Source organism: Oratosquilla oratoria, unplaced genomic scaffold, assembly GCF_046742065.1.
Source record: "Oratosquilla oratoria isolate Oo_2021 unplaced genomic scaffold, ASM4674206v1 SCAFFOLD45, whole genome shotgun sequence".
NCBI classification, from domain to species: domain Eukaryota; kingdom Metazoa; phylum Arthropoda; class Malacostraca; order Stomatopoda; family Squillidae; genus Oratosquilla; species Oratosquilla oratoria.
Genome location: NW_027467710.1, coordinates 3,433,937 through 3,449,445, shown reverse-complemented (window position 1 = coordinate 3,449,445; position 15,509 = coordinate 3,433,937). Strand labels below are relative to the sequence as shown.

The 15,509-nt window shown below is 42.5% G+C and overlaps 1 protein-coding gene across 1 annotated transcript in view; it reads right to left on the bottom strand.

Moving 5' to 3' along the window:
* LOC143023169 (kinetochore-associated protein 1-like) overlaps positions 1-15,509 on the bottom strand; it is a 182,299-nt gene that overhangs the window by 143,542 nt on the left and 23,248 nt on the right. Inside the window, exons 3-4 of the mRNA XM_076181690.1 lie at positions 4,799-5,034; positions 4,444-4,554 (exon numbers count right to left, since the gene is read on the bottom strand). Of these exons, the coding sequence (XP_076037805.1) occupies positions 4,444-4,554; positions 4,799-5,034 (347 nt within the window). The remainder of the gene's footprint in view (positions 1-4,443; positions 4,555-4,798; positions 5,035-15,509) is intronic.

The following is a 15,509-nucleotide window of genomic DNA, read 5'->3' as shown; positions in this document are numbered from 1 at the left end:
ATCACCTTACTTTTACCCACATTTATCTTCAGCTTTCTTCTATCACATACTCTCCCAAACTCTGTCACCAACTTCCTCAATCCCTCCTCCGATCCTGCCACAAGCGCAGTGTCATCCGCACACAACAGCTGGCTCACATCCCACTTTTCTCCATTTTCTTTAACCATCTCCAATCCCTGACCCACTACCCTTGCATTTACCTCTCACACCACCCCATCCATGTATAAGTTGAACAGCCAGGACGACATAGCGCATCCTTGATGAAGTCCCACCTTTACCTCGAACCATTCACTCTCTCTATTTCTAATCCTGACACAAGCTCTACTACTCTCATAAAAACTCTTGACAGCTCCTAGAAGCTTTCCTCCTATCCCGTAAATCAGTATAACCTCCCACAGTGCCTTTCTGTCTACCCTGTCATAAGCCTTTTCCAGATCCATAAAAACCAAAAAAAAAATCCTTCCCCTTTCCTATAGCTCTCACATATCTGTCTTACCACAAAAATCTGATCTACACAACCTCTACCCGTCCTAAATCCACACTGTTCCTCACCAATTACCCCCTCTGTTCCTCTCCTAATCCTCTCAATCAAGATCGTCTCATAAGCCTTCCCAACTACACTTAACAAGCTAATCCCTTTGAAACTACTACATTCACATTTGTCCCCTTTTCCCTTGTAAAGTGGAACTATACTGGCACTCCTCCTGTCCTCCGGCACTCTATCCTCTCTCCAGCAAAACATTAAATAACCTCACCAGCCAGTCCACCATCACTGTACCTCCTTTTTTTAGACATTCTGTATGGCATCCATCCAGACCAGGTGCCTTACCTGCTTTCATCATCTTAACAGCTGCCTTCACTTCATCCTTCCTTATTTCTCCTCCATTTTCCTCACTCATCACTCTCATTTACTTATCATTTCCCACTGCAGCTATCTTTCCCTCCCTATCCTCCTTCACATTTAGCAACTCCCTAAAATATTCTGCCCATCTTCCCCTTACTGCCTTTTCTACCATTATCATTTCTCCATCTGCACCTTTTACGTTTTCTTCTCTATTTGATTCGCCTCCTCTTCCTCTTAATTTCTTTCCAAATTTGGAAAGGTAGCATACCTAATAAAAGATTTTGTTTCAATTTTTTATATTTCCAACATAAGTTTTTCAAACAAATGTAAACCACACTAAGACATATTTTTGTAGAAATATGATTTAGTCACACATAAGTTAGTTTACAAGCTCCTGTAACCCTAGGTCAACACCCTCACTCTCTCTCTGACCTCCTCTTTCTGTCTGTCCTATGATTAAGTAGACTCACCAAGTTACCCATTTCTATAGGTTCTTTTATTCTTTCTACTTCCTAACTGACTTTGTACCTTCTACTTTGTCACTAATATCTCTATCATAATATGATCTATGATACTTTATGTTTGATTAGCTTATCTGCCTTGTTATACATACATATACCAAAGACTTCTTCACCCTTACACGGGGGGGTAGCCAAAAAGAAAAAGGCATAGAAATCACTCCCCCCCATTTCATTTCCCATATATTCCACTCCCCTCCACCCTCCTCCCTCACTCCTATCTTGGCACCTCCTGGATGACGGGTCATCCCTGCATCCTGTCCACTGCCCTGGGTCAGAAGCAGTGTCGCAAGACACAGCACATCCACAGCAAGGCCGCTTCATAAATTCGGCGACCCTCCCTCTCCGTCCCCTCATGCAGAAAAGGAGAAGATGGGGAGAAATCCCTTCGGGCTGCGTCAAATTTTTTTCATACATACTTCCTCACCCCCCATCCCCCACCCACTCCCCCTCATGCATCACAGCCTCATCTATACACAACCCTTCTCCATTCACCCCTATCTTCTGTCCTCTCCCGTCCTTCCTCTACAGACATTCCTCTCTTTTGTAAAGCCCTTTTCACCCCATCCTTCCATCTCATCCTAGGACGCCCCCTCATATTCACTCCTTCCAAGTCCGCCTTCCATACTTCTTTTACTAATCTTTCTTCCCTCATTCTTTCCATGTGTCCAAACCATCCTAATACTCTTTCATCAACCCTATCTCCCAGCTCCCTTTCCACCCCTGTTCTCCTCCTCACCTCCTCATTTCTCACTCTATCTAGCCTAGTAACCCCTATCATACTTCTCAGATATTTCATCTCACTCACATTCAAACTCCTTCTCTCTTCCTCTCTCATGTTCCATGTTTCTGCCCCATACATTGCTGTTGGCACATTCACTCCTTCATATAACCTCCTCTTAGCATCCATTCCCAGATGTCTATTTCTCATTACACTTTTTAATCCACCAAGGCATTTACTCGCTTCTCTCAATCTATATTCTACCTCCACCCCCACTCCTCCCTTTCCTGTCACATTCGCACCCAAGTATCTAAAACTATCCACTTCCTCCAGTTTCTCACCCTTAATGCTCACTTCCAGCCTACTGTCACTCTCTCCCCTTGTACATCTCATCACCTTACTTTTGCCCACATTTATCTTCAGCTTCCTTCTTTCACACACCTTCTCAAACTCTGTCACTAACTTCCTCAATCCCTCCTCTGATCCTGCTACAAGCGCAGTGTCGTCCGCAAACAACAGCTGGCTCACCTCCCACTTTTCTCCATTTTCTTTAACCATCTCCAATCCCTGACCCACTACCCTTGCATTCACCTCTCGCACCACCCCATCCATGTAAAGATTGAACAGCCAGGGCGACATAACACATCCCTGACGAAGTCCCACCTTTACCTCAAACCATTCACTCTCTCCATTTCTAATCCTAATGCAAGCTCTACTGCTCTCATAAAAAACTCTTGACTGCTCTTAACAGCTTTCCTCCTATCCCATATATCTGCAGTACCTTCCACAGTGACTTCCTGTCTACCCTGTCCTAAGCCTTTTCCAGATCCATAAAAGCCAAAAAAACATCCTTACCTTTTTCTATAGCTTTCTCACATATCTGCCTTACTACAAAAATCTGATCTACACATCCCCTACCTGTCCTAAAACCACACTGTTCCTCACCAATTACTCCCTCTGTTCCTCTCCTAATCCTCTCAATCAAGACCCTCCCATAAGCCTTCCCAACTACACTCAACAAGTTGATCCCTCTGTAACTACTACACTCACACTTGTCCCCCTTTCCTTTGTAAAGCGGAACTATACTATGACCTTTGTTATACTTTATAATTAATTCTATTCTAACCTCTGATTTTGCAATTCTGAGTTCTGAGTCTTCTGTATTTGTCTCTTCCTATAGCTTATCGACCCACTGAGTGAAATGCTAAAAACATCATCACTTGTGATATGACTTGTTCCTTCACACATTTCTTATCTCTGGGACCCATATTTCTGAGTGCGGATTTCTCTATTTTATCCTACATTACAATGCAATACAATATTTCTTTTTTTCATGGAAATTAAATCTTCACTTATGAAAGTAAGGTGATTAGATGTACAAGGGGAGAGAATGGCAACAAATTGGAAGCAAGTATAAAGGGGTCCACATTTGGGGGGCAAATGTGGCAGGAAAGGGAGGAGTGGGGGTGGAGGTAGAATGTAGATTGAGAGAAGCAAGTAAATGCCTTGGGGCTTTAAAAAGTGTAATGAAAAAATAGTCATTTGGGAATGGAAGCTAAGAGGAGGTTATATGAAGGAGTGATTATGCCGACAGCACTGTATGGGGACAAAAATGTGGAACATAAGAAAGGAAGAGTTTAAATGCATTAAATGTGAAATAAAAATACCTGAGAAGAATGGTAGGGGTTACTAGGTTGGATAGAGTGAAAAATGAGGCGAGGAGGAGAACAGGGATGGAAAGGGAATTGGGAGATAGAGTTGATGAAAGAATATAGGGACGGTTTGGACACATGGAAAGAATGAGTGAAGAAAGATTAGTAAAAGAGGAGTGGAAGGTAAATATGGAGGGAGTGAACACGAGGGGGCAACCAAGGGTGAGATGGATAGGATAAAAGGGGCATTAGGAAAGAGGGGAATGTCTGTTGAGGAACAAAGGGAGAAGACAGAAGACAGGGGTGAGTAGAGGATGGGGGAGGGGTTGCCAATTAAATGAAACTGCCTTGCTGTGGATGTGCTGTACTTTGCTGCATTGATTCCGACCCAGGGCAGTGGGCAAGATGTAGGGATGACCAGTCATCCAAGAGGAGCCAAGAAAAGAGGGTGGGAGGGGTGGTGAATGGGAGTGGAATATGTGGGGATGAAATGGGTGGCAGTGGATTTATGCCTTTGATTTATGGCTACCTCCCTCGTTAGGGGAAAAACCCTTGGTATATGTATGTATAAAAGAATGATTGACTTTCTGCAGGAATGTCACTAAGTCCCTAAAATAATGTCTACATATTACTTATGCAATCAATACTCCATTCAAGAATAAATCTACTGAAATACATTAAGTCAAAAATACTGAAATTTATACTTACTGTATCACTTGTCCCCCTGTAGCCACTAAAATAATACTGACAACTCCTTCCCACTGAGTGCACTGGCCACTAACAAACGTAGGCGAATCATCGTTCTTGTCTACCAATTCCCTGTAAATATTTTCCAATTCATATCTAATTGTAGTAATTTCATATGCACATACACCTATTTGATTTCACAATAATTAGAAACTACATAATACTTGCTATGGGTTTAAGAAATCCTAGGGATGCAATTATCAACTAAACCAGTCACATTTTTTTATCTCAAAGTTATACCTTAATATATATATATATATTTGCAGCTAAACATGTCAAAATTAATGCATAATAAGAAACAAGTGTCCTAACTTACTTTGTAAGTAAAATCCTTTTGCTACCTATATGGATGCAATGAAATTCTCCACTTCTTGTTGCAGCAACAAGGAAGGCTGCCTCAGGCATCCAGATGAGGACATCAACCACACAACTTAATTCCAGCTGCATGTGGAGGGTTGAACAACCCTCACCAAAGACGAAGAGCCATTTGTCAATAGCTACAGCAACATGGCCCCAAGCTCCATTTGCACATATCAGTGGTGACCTGTATGGCTACAGAAAAGTTGTCATTAAGTGATTGTGGAAATAAAATGGTTTTCAAACATCTATCTACATCCCTGCAGGGTGCAGGGATGGCCCGTCATCCAGGAGGTGCTCAGATGAGAGGGAGGGTGGGAGGGGTGTGGAGTGTATTTAGGGATGAAATGGGTGGGAGTGTTTTTATGCCTTTCCCTTTTTGGCTACCTCCCTTGAAAGGGGGAAAAAGCCTTGGTATATGTATGTATGTATCTACATATATACCATGGGCTTCTTCCCCCTTATAAGGGAGGTAGCCAAAGTTACAAGCATGCACCTACTCCCACCCATTCCATTCCTATCCACCACCCTTGTTTCCCTTTTATCTTGGCTCCTTGTGGATGAAGGGTCATCCTGCATTTTCTGCATGCAAACATATTCATTAGAAAATTATGGCATATTAAAAGTATTATTTTTCTTTTTCTTTCATATAATAAAATGGAACATAATATAATAATAATATAAAATATAATACATGGAACATAAGAGAGGAAGAGTTTAAATGTGTTTGAGATGAAATGTCTGAGTAGTATGGTAGGGGTTACACGTTTGGATAGATTGAGAAATGAAGAGGTGAGGAGAGCAGGGCAGGAAAAGGAATAGGAGATAGGGTTGATGAAAGAGTATTGAGATGATTTGGACGCATGGAAAGAATGAGTGATGAAACATTAGTAAAAAGAAGTGAGGAAGGCAAAGGTGGATGGAGTCAACATGAGGGGATGACCAAGGACAAGATGGATGGATGAATGGGGTAAAAGGGGCATTGAGGAAGAGGGGAATGTCTGTTGAAGAAGGGAGAAGACAGAAGACATGGGTGAGTGAAGAATGCCTGTATATGGATGATACTGTGATGCAGAGAAGGGAGTATAGAGTGGGTAGGGGAGGTTACGAAATGGTTATGTGTAAATGCTATTTTGATCCAACCTAATGGGATTTCTCTCTGTCTTCAATGTTACTTCATGAGGGGATGGCAAGGGGGGTCGCCAATTAAATGAAGCAGCCTTGCTGCATTGCTTCTGACCCACGACAGTGGGCAAGATGCAGGGATGACCAGTCATCCAGGAGACAAGATGAAAGTGAGGGAGGGAGGGGTGGTAAATGGGGGTGGAATGGGAGGGGATGAAATGGGTGGAAGAGGAATTATGCCTTTTAACTTTGGCTACCTCCCTTGCAAGGAGTAAAATGCCTTTGGTATATGTATGTATATATAATAATAGTATTAGTTACCTCATTTTTCAATGATTGGAAACGTGTAACCCCAAAGTGGCTGGCAATGCCCCCCCCGGATTCTCCTGCAGATCTCTTTGAAGAAATACTGGACTACTGTTGCTTTTGTATTAGTCTAGGAGGTTTCTGTGTCAGCAGCTTACATCAACAGGAGGGGAGCGGTTATTGGTTAAGTTTTCCTTATGTGAAAAGGTGGAGGAACTAAAATTGATAGAGAACCTGGCCCTTGGGTCTGATCTTTGGATCAAGTGCCAGCTCTTCAGGGCTGACTTCTACACAAGAGGTGTGGATACTGACAGGTTTTGTAAATGGACAACAGTGAGACAATATTCCCCAACATCCACCACACAGGCCTACCTGAAGATATACATACATGCATATACCAAGGCTTTTTCCCCCTTACAAGGGAGGTAGCCAAAAAGGAAAAGGCATAAAATCATTCCCTCCCATTCCATCCTTATCACACTCCACACCCCTCCCCCCTCCCTCTCATCTTACCACCTCCTGGATGACGGGTCATCCCTACACCTTGTCCACTGCCCTGGGTCAAAAGCAGTGTCACAAGACACAGCACATCCACAGCAAGGCCGCTTCATTAAATTGGCGACCCACCCTCTCCATCCCCCTATACATAAAAGGAGATGGGGAGAAATCCCTTCGGGCTGCGTCAAATTTTGCTCACACATACTACCTCACTCCTCGTCCCCCCACCCATTCCACCTCATGCATCACAACATCATCCATATACAACCATTCTCCATTCACCCCTGTCTTCTGTCCTCTCCCGTCCTTCCTCATCAGACATTCCCCTCTTCCCCAAAGCCCCCTTCACCCCATCCATCCATCTAATCCTAGGACGTCCCCTCATGTTCACTCCCTCCACATCTGCCTTCCATACCTCTTTTACTAGTCTTTCTTCACTCATTCTTTCAATGTGTCCAAACCATCCTAATACTCTTTCATCAAACCTATCTCCCAACTTCCTTTCCACCCCTGTTCTACTCCTCATCTCCTCATTTCTCACTCTATCGAGCCTAGTAACCCCCATCATACTTCTCAGACACCTCATCTCAAACACATTCAAACTCCTTCTCTCTTCCTCTCTTATGTTCCATGTTTCTGACCCATACAGTGCTGTTGGCACAATCACTCTTTCATACAGTCTCCTCTTAGCATCCATTCCCAAATGTCTATTCTCACTACACTTTTTAATCCACCAAGGCATTTACTCGCTTCTCTCAATCTACATTCTACCTCCACCTCCACTCTGCCTTTTCCTGCCACATTTGCACCCAAGTATCTAAAACTATCCACTTCCTCCAGTCGCTCCCTTAATGCTCACTTCCAGTCTGCTGCCACTTTTACCCCTTGAACATCTCATCACCTTACTTTTACCCACATTTATCTTTAGCTTTCTTCTATCACACACTCTCCCAAAATCTGTCACCAACTTCCTCAATCCCTCCTCCGATCCTGCCACAAGCGCAGTGTCGTCAGCAAACAACAGCTGGCTCACCTCCCACTTTTCTCCATTTTCTTTAACCATCTCCAATCCCTGACCCACCACCCTTGCCTTTACCTCTCGCACTACCCCATCCATGAATAAGTTGAACAGCCAGGGCGACATAATGCATCCTTGATGAAGTCCCACCTTTACATTCGAACCATTCACTCTCTCCATTTCCAATCCTGACACAAGCTCTACTACTCTCATAAAAACTCTTGACAGCTCCAAGAAGCTTTCCTCTTATCCCGTATATCCGCAAAACCTCCCACAGTGCCTTTCTGTCTACCCTGTCATAAGCCTTTTCCAGATCCATAAAAGCCAAAAAAAACATCCTTACCTTTTCCCATATATCTGTCTTCTCACAAAAATCTGATCTACGCAACCTCTTCCCGTCCTAAATCCACACTGTTCCTCACCAATTACTCCTGTTCCTCTCCTAATCCTCTCGATCAAGATCCTCCCAAAGCCTTCCCAACTACACTTAACAAGCTAATCCCTTTGAAACTACTACATTCACAATTGTCCCCTTTCCCCTTGTAAAGTGGAACTATACAGGCACTCCTCTGGCACTACCCTCTCTCCAGCAAACATTAAATAACCTCACCAACCAGTCCACCATCACTGTACCTCCTTTTTTTAGATACTCTGCATAGCATCTATCCAGACCAGGTCCCTTACCTGTTTTCATCATAACAACTGCCTTTACTTCATCCTTCCTTATTTCTCCTCCATTTTCCTCACTCATCACTCTCATTTTCTTAGCATTTCCCACTGCAGCTATCTTTCCCTCTCTATCCTCCTTCACATTTAGCAACTCCCTAAAATATTATGCCCATCTTCCCCTTACTGCCTTCTCTTCCATTATCATCTCTCCATCTGCACCTTTTACCTTTTCTTCTCTACTTGATTCGCCTCCACTTCCTCTCTTAATTTCTTTCAAAATTTTCTGTCATACTCTTACCCCATTTCACATCTGCTCTCCTCTTTGCCGCCTCTACCTTTTGCTTTACTTCTCTTTTCTTTTCTTTGTACCTCTCATATTACTTACTTGTCCTATTTTGTAACCAATCTGTGAAAGCTCACTTCTTCTCTTCTACAACCTTCTTTGTTTCCTCATCCCACTATTCACTACCCTTCCTTCTATTTCCTCCCATCCTTCTTGTTCCACACACCATCTCTGCACACTGTGACTCCCTCCTTGAACCATCCCCATTCCTCCTCCACTCCTAGCTCTACTCTATCCTTCACTCCCTCCCACTCCTCCCTCAGCTTCTTCTTGTACTCCTCCTTTTCCTTTTCATTTAAAGAGTTCACTCTAAGCACCTCCTTACCTTTTGTACTTTTCCTCTTTCTCCATCTATCCTCCACTCTCAACTTACCTTCCACCAAAAAAATGATCTGATATTCCCCCACTCTCTCCCCTTAGCACATGTACATCCTTAACTCTTCCTATCATACTCCTATCTACCACTACATAGTCCATTAACACTCTATCTACCACCCTTCCATCCACCACCCTCTCCCATGTGTACTTATGCTTGACTTTCTTCCGAAACATTGTATTTGCTATCATCAACTCCCTTTCTAGACACATCTCCACCATCAACTCTCCACTACGATTCTTTCCTGGAACTCCATATTTCCTAACCACTCCATCAATTGGATCATTTCCTACCCTAGCATTAAGGTCTCCCAGTACTATTACATTGACATTTCTCCCTAATCCCTCCATGCACTCATTTAAATATATCAAAAATGCCTCCCGTTCTTCTACACTCTTCTCACTATCAGGCCCATATGCACTTACAAAAACCCACATCTCCTTTCCCAGTTTCACCTTCATCCACATTATCCTTGAGGAAACCTCCTTCCACTCCACTACATGTTTACCTATCTCTTCACTTACTAGTATAGTCACCCCTTCCTCCCTTGCCCTCTCTTCATTCCTGATAACCTCCCACTTACACTCCCAAACTTACACTCGCCCTTCCCTTTCAACTTAGTTTCACTCAAAGCCAATACATCCATCTTTCTTCTCACAAACATACTACCTCTCTCTTCCCTTTTACTCTCATCTGTACCACATCCACGGACATTAACCACTTCCATACGGTGACGCCTACGTAGGCGTCATGAGGAGCAAGTGGGTACACGATGATCCCGACGACGGCGTCTTGATCATATTTATTGTAGTTGTACCTACGTAACCTCCATTCTCTCTAAACTGGCTTCATCATATTTACTATGGTTATCAAAATTCACGGGTGAAAGAGAACGAACGATTGAGCACCGACTTTATTTTTTATAATGCGATTATTATGACGCAACATCGCATGTCGGGCAGCTAATGCTGCCAGACATGTGATGTGCCCCGGAATGAAGAGGTTAAAAGACCCAAACCTTAGGGTGCTGGTCGGAAAACTCCTAGACCCTCTTATGCCTTTACTTTTTTTTAGGAATGTCCCCTGTGGGGCTACAGGGAGAAGGATGCCTGGTCCCAATCCCCGTCCCTTTTTTTCTCGCCTCTTGCGATCCAAGTGGAAATACTTGGTGGCAGTATTCTTTTCCCCCACCACAGGGTAGGTAGGCGAAAAAGGAAATGAATATTCAGAGAAATTGTACAGGACAGTAACAAGGGATTGGGGGACAGCATAACGGAGGGACAGTTGTAGCATGAAAGTGTCACCATTACTCTATGAACAGAGTTTCCTCTATCACAGACAAAATGATATGTGGCTCTGTTCCGTAGGGGTACCCCATATAGACCCTAATGTATCAACTGCATGCTACTTTGCCACAATAACATGCAGCCAATACCCCACACGGGATATGATTTGGTTTAACATCACAAACTCCTCCCTATCAGGAGGTTAGGACAGTGCTCCTTACAGAGGACTTTGTAACATGGAATTCAATGAACCAAGCCCTTGGTTCAACTTCGCCATTGGCAAAGTTTGAACCACTATCTCCTTGACCTATGTTGGAAGTAACGACACCCTAATCCGCTCAGCTTGATGAACCAAGCCCTTGGTTCAACTTCACCATTGGCAAAGTTTGAACCACCATCCCCTCGACCTATGCTGTAAGTAATGACACCCTAATCTGCTCAGCCAGCAAGCTTCCTCACAGGCCTGCCACTTGTAGATATCCATCACTGGTCCCTTTCCTTTCCTAATCAGTGATATCTTCACCAATAAAAGAGCTACATACATATACCAAAAGTACTCCTCCCCTTTATAATAAGGGTGGCTAAGTCAAAACATACGGTTAGCATGAACAGTTTTGGAAACTTTTCGAATATGCAAAATGGTCCACACTTTTGGGACCCATGTGATATCTCATTCGCAAAAACCATGTGGGAGAAAGTGACTAACTAAACACCTTCAGCCATCCACCCATGCAATAGCCACACAAGACAAAGTTGGTCAATGTGTGAATGTCCTTCAGTGGAAGTGATTTTTTTTTGCGTTGTCACAGTTTCTTAATTTTTCCTTATGGTGTTCACTGACTTTTAGGGTGTGCCTGCCCTTTGCGTGATACCTGGAAATCATACAGCGCATGATAACATTGTGAGTGTGATTGAACATAAGAACATAAGAACATAAGAAATAAAGGAGACTGCAAAAGACCATAAGGCCTACACTAGGCAGCTCCGTATCCATCACCACCTGTCGTCCCCATCCATAAAGTTGTCTAATCGTTTTTTAAAACAACTGATAGTTTCAGCGCTTACTACGTGGTTACTAAGTTTATTCCATTCATCGACCACCCTATTTGTAAACCAATTCTTGCCTATTTCCTTCTTAAATCTAAATTTGTCCAGTTTATACCCATTACTGCGAGTCCTGCCCTGTTGTTTTATTATGATGACCTTGTTTGCATCACCCTTGTTATAGCCTTTGATCCACTTGAACACTTCTATTAGATCACCCCGCACTCTGCGTCTTTCCAGAGTGTAAGTTTAGGTGCCTAAGCCTCTCTTCGTAAGGCAAATTTCCGAGTCCTTGTAACATTTTGGTCATTCTTCTCTATACTGATTCTAGTGAATTTATGTCCATTCTGTAGGACGGAGACCAAAACTGTACCGCATAGTCAAGGATGGGTCTAACTATCGCTAGATAGAGTTTAATAATTACCTCTGCACTTCTATTCGTTACCGTCCTAGCAATGAAGCCTAATGCTCTGTTTGCTTTATTTCTGGCGCTAATGCACTGCTTCCTGGTTTTAAGGTCCAGACTCACCAGAACTCCCAAGTCCCTCTCGCACTCAGCTTTTTCTAAAAACGTGTCATCTAAGTTGTATCGATTTTCGGGGTTGTGTAGCCCTACGTTTAACACGCTACACTTAGAGATATTGAAGTTCATTTGCCATTTCACCGACCATGTTAACAGTTTATTAAGATCATCCTGCAGAATCTGGGCGTCTTCTCCTGACCTAATTAGGCGTCCTATTTTAGTGTCGTCCGCAAACTTACTAACATCACTATTTAACCCATCGTCTAAGTCGTTTATATACATAATGAACAATAAGGGACCCAAAACCGAGCCCTGGGGGACTCCGCTAGTAACATTGCCCCACCTAGATTTTTTTCCATTTATGGTGACCCGCTGTTTTCTGTTACTAATCCAAGCTCTAATCCATTCTAACACTTTTCCTCCTATGCCATGGGCTTTGATTTTATTTAGTAGTCTCTGGTGTGGCACTTTGTCGAACGCTTTGCTAAAGTCAAGGTAAATAACATCGTAATTTTCATTGTTGTCTGACGCCTTATATACCTTAGTGTAAAAGGATAGAAGATTAGTCACGCATGACTTACCTTTGGAGAAACCATGCTGTGAATCACGAATTAAATTATGCCCTTCAATGTGTTCTCTGAGTCTATTTACTATTATTGATTCAAGCAATTATCCTATAACCAATGTCAAACAGATTGGCCTGTAGTTGCATATGGTCGATCTATCTCCCTTCTTAAAAACAGGAACAACGTTTGCCTGCCTCCAAGCAGTTGGAACAGAACCAGTGTCTACCGATTTATTGAATATTTCAGTTAACTGGTCGCAGATTTCAAATTTACACTCTTTAAGCATTCTTGGAAAAATTTCGTCCGGACCCGGAGATTTTGTAGCTTTAAGTCTGTCAATCTGCTTGATAACTTCTTCTTTACTAATGCTGATATTAGTTAGGCTATTTTCTTCATCCCCTCTGAAAATCGGATCGCAGTCAGGTACTTTATCTAACCTCTCATTAGTAAACACCGATAGAAAATAATTGTTAAACTCCTCACTCATTTTTTCTTCCGATTCTATCATGACATTTTCATCGTTTTTAATTGGTCCTATTCTTTCTTTATTTTTTGTTCTATAGAGGTGAAAGAAACCCTTTGGGTTGGATTTTGCTTGACTGGCAACCTTGATTTCATAATTACGTTTCGCTGAACGTGTATTCCTTTTAACCAGCTTTGCCATTTCGTTATATCTTGATCTAAGGTGTGATTCCCCGTTTTTTATTTTTACGTAAAGTCCTCTTTTAATTCCGATCTCATGTTTCAATCTGTCCGTCATCCATTTGGGAGTATTACTATTTTTTCCGTATTGACTTTAGGGGGATAAATGTGTTTTGTGCATTAATAATTAGATCTGCCAGATTGCTATACATCTCATCCAAAGTACTGACCTGATTTTTGGGCCGTCGCCCCGAATCGACCTGACCCAAGGCACGCGCATCACTCTCTTTGACCCAGACCTGACCTAAGGTATGCGTATTTCTCTCCTTGACCCAGACCTGACCCAAGGTACGCGTATCCTCCTTGACCCACTTCTGACTATCAGCCCCGCAACGAGAATCAAGAATGTTTGAAACGTCCGGATTGTTTTTCGTATTCAATTTCAAATAGGTTTTTATATTGTCAAAGTTTGCTTTCCTGAAGTCTGGTACTTGAACGTTATTTGTACTTTTTATTTTTTCCCAAATAATATTAAATCTTATTTCTTGATGATCGCTAAAGCCTAGACTATCACCCACTATTATGCTGCTAATTTGGTGCTCATTATTTGTTAGAATTAAGTCCAGGGTATTTTGTCCCCTCGTAGGATCGGTAATCATTTGTTTTAGGAAATTATCCTGCACCACATCTAGGAATTTTTTCGCTTCATGATCTCCTATTAAAGTTTCCCAGTCAATGTTTCTATAGTTAAAATCTCCCATGATTACAACGTTTTTGTACTGGGACGCTCTGTGAATTTCATGAATTAGGGAATCAGTCTGCTCAATGCTAAGGTTAGGAGGTCTATACAAGACGCCAATAATAACTTTCTTATTCTTGCCTATAATCTCTACCCAAATAGATTCCGTACAGTCCTCTTCCTTAATCGAATTGTTGATAATACAGTTTAATGTATTTTTAACGAAAAGTGCTACACCTCCCCCATTCCTGCCGACCCTATCCTTATGAAAAAACTTATATCCTTCTATTTCGATTTCCGGAAGGAAATGTTTTATCAGCCATGTTGATCCAGGATTCAGTAATGGCTATAATATCGAAATTTTCTACGCATGCTTTACCTCGCAGCAAATCAATTTTGTTAATTATGCTCCTACTATTTGTATAGTAAACTTTAAGTTTATCTTCCCTCCACCTGCTTTGGTGATTTTTTGTACAGTCCTCTAAGTTGTTTCTATTTCCTAAACTATATTCCGATACTTCCCCCCCTACTCCCACATAATCTACCCGAAAAAACCCTGTAGGATGCCTACTTCTCGCTCAAGGGATTCAGCAAGGAGCCGAAATCCTTTGGGAGACAAGTGCACTCCGTCCCTTGTGTATAGGTGATTCTTACCATAAAAGCGGTCCCAGTTGTCGACAAATGCCCATCCATTAGCCTTACAATGTTTTGCCAGCCTGCAATTCATTGCAATAGCCCTGGAATGCCACATGCCTCCAACTCTATGCCTCGGAAGGATTCCACATACTACAGGAACACCTCCCCTATTTCTGATCTTGTCTAGCGCATCTCGGTACCACGCAAATAATTCCTCACTCCCTACCTTACCTATATCATTTCCTCCGGCACTTAAGCAAACTACACAAAGTGGGAAAGAATAATCGAGAAATTGCCAAGGCAACAGGTGTGTCTACATGTACTGTGTCCCAACTCCTAACAAAATGGTGTGTGGATGGAGAGGTTGATGATGTGTCCCTCCACAAACATGCCAGGGAAAGTCCTTGAAGATTCCCCAAAGGCAGGCTTGTAAAATGTCAGTTGGAACTTAACCTTTCTATAACTGCAAAGGAATTGAATGAAACGAACCCTATGCTTCTCTGTGACGTTTCCATCAGGAGAATTCAGGAAAATATTCAGAAGCAGTTAAAACTACTTGAAAATGAAAGCACGTGTGAAACCCCTCATCACTGCGAAACAAAGGCGCCGCCATGTCCAATTTGCCAAGGATCATAAAGATTGGGACCTTGTTCAGTGGCATACGGTCCTTTGGACTGATGAAGCAACTGTTTGTATAAGTGAGAGCAAGGGAACAATGATGTGGAACTCTACTAATGCATCAGCATGTGACCCACACTTGACAGTGATGAATGTTAAGCATCTGCCCTGTCTTATGGTGTGAGGCACCCTTAGCTATGGTGGTTTGGGGAACCTTGTAATACTCCATAAGGGCCAGACTGTCAACTATGAGTGCCATATTAACCTTCTACAGGAGAATT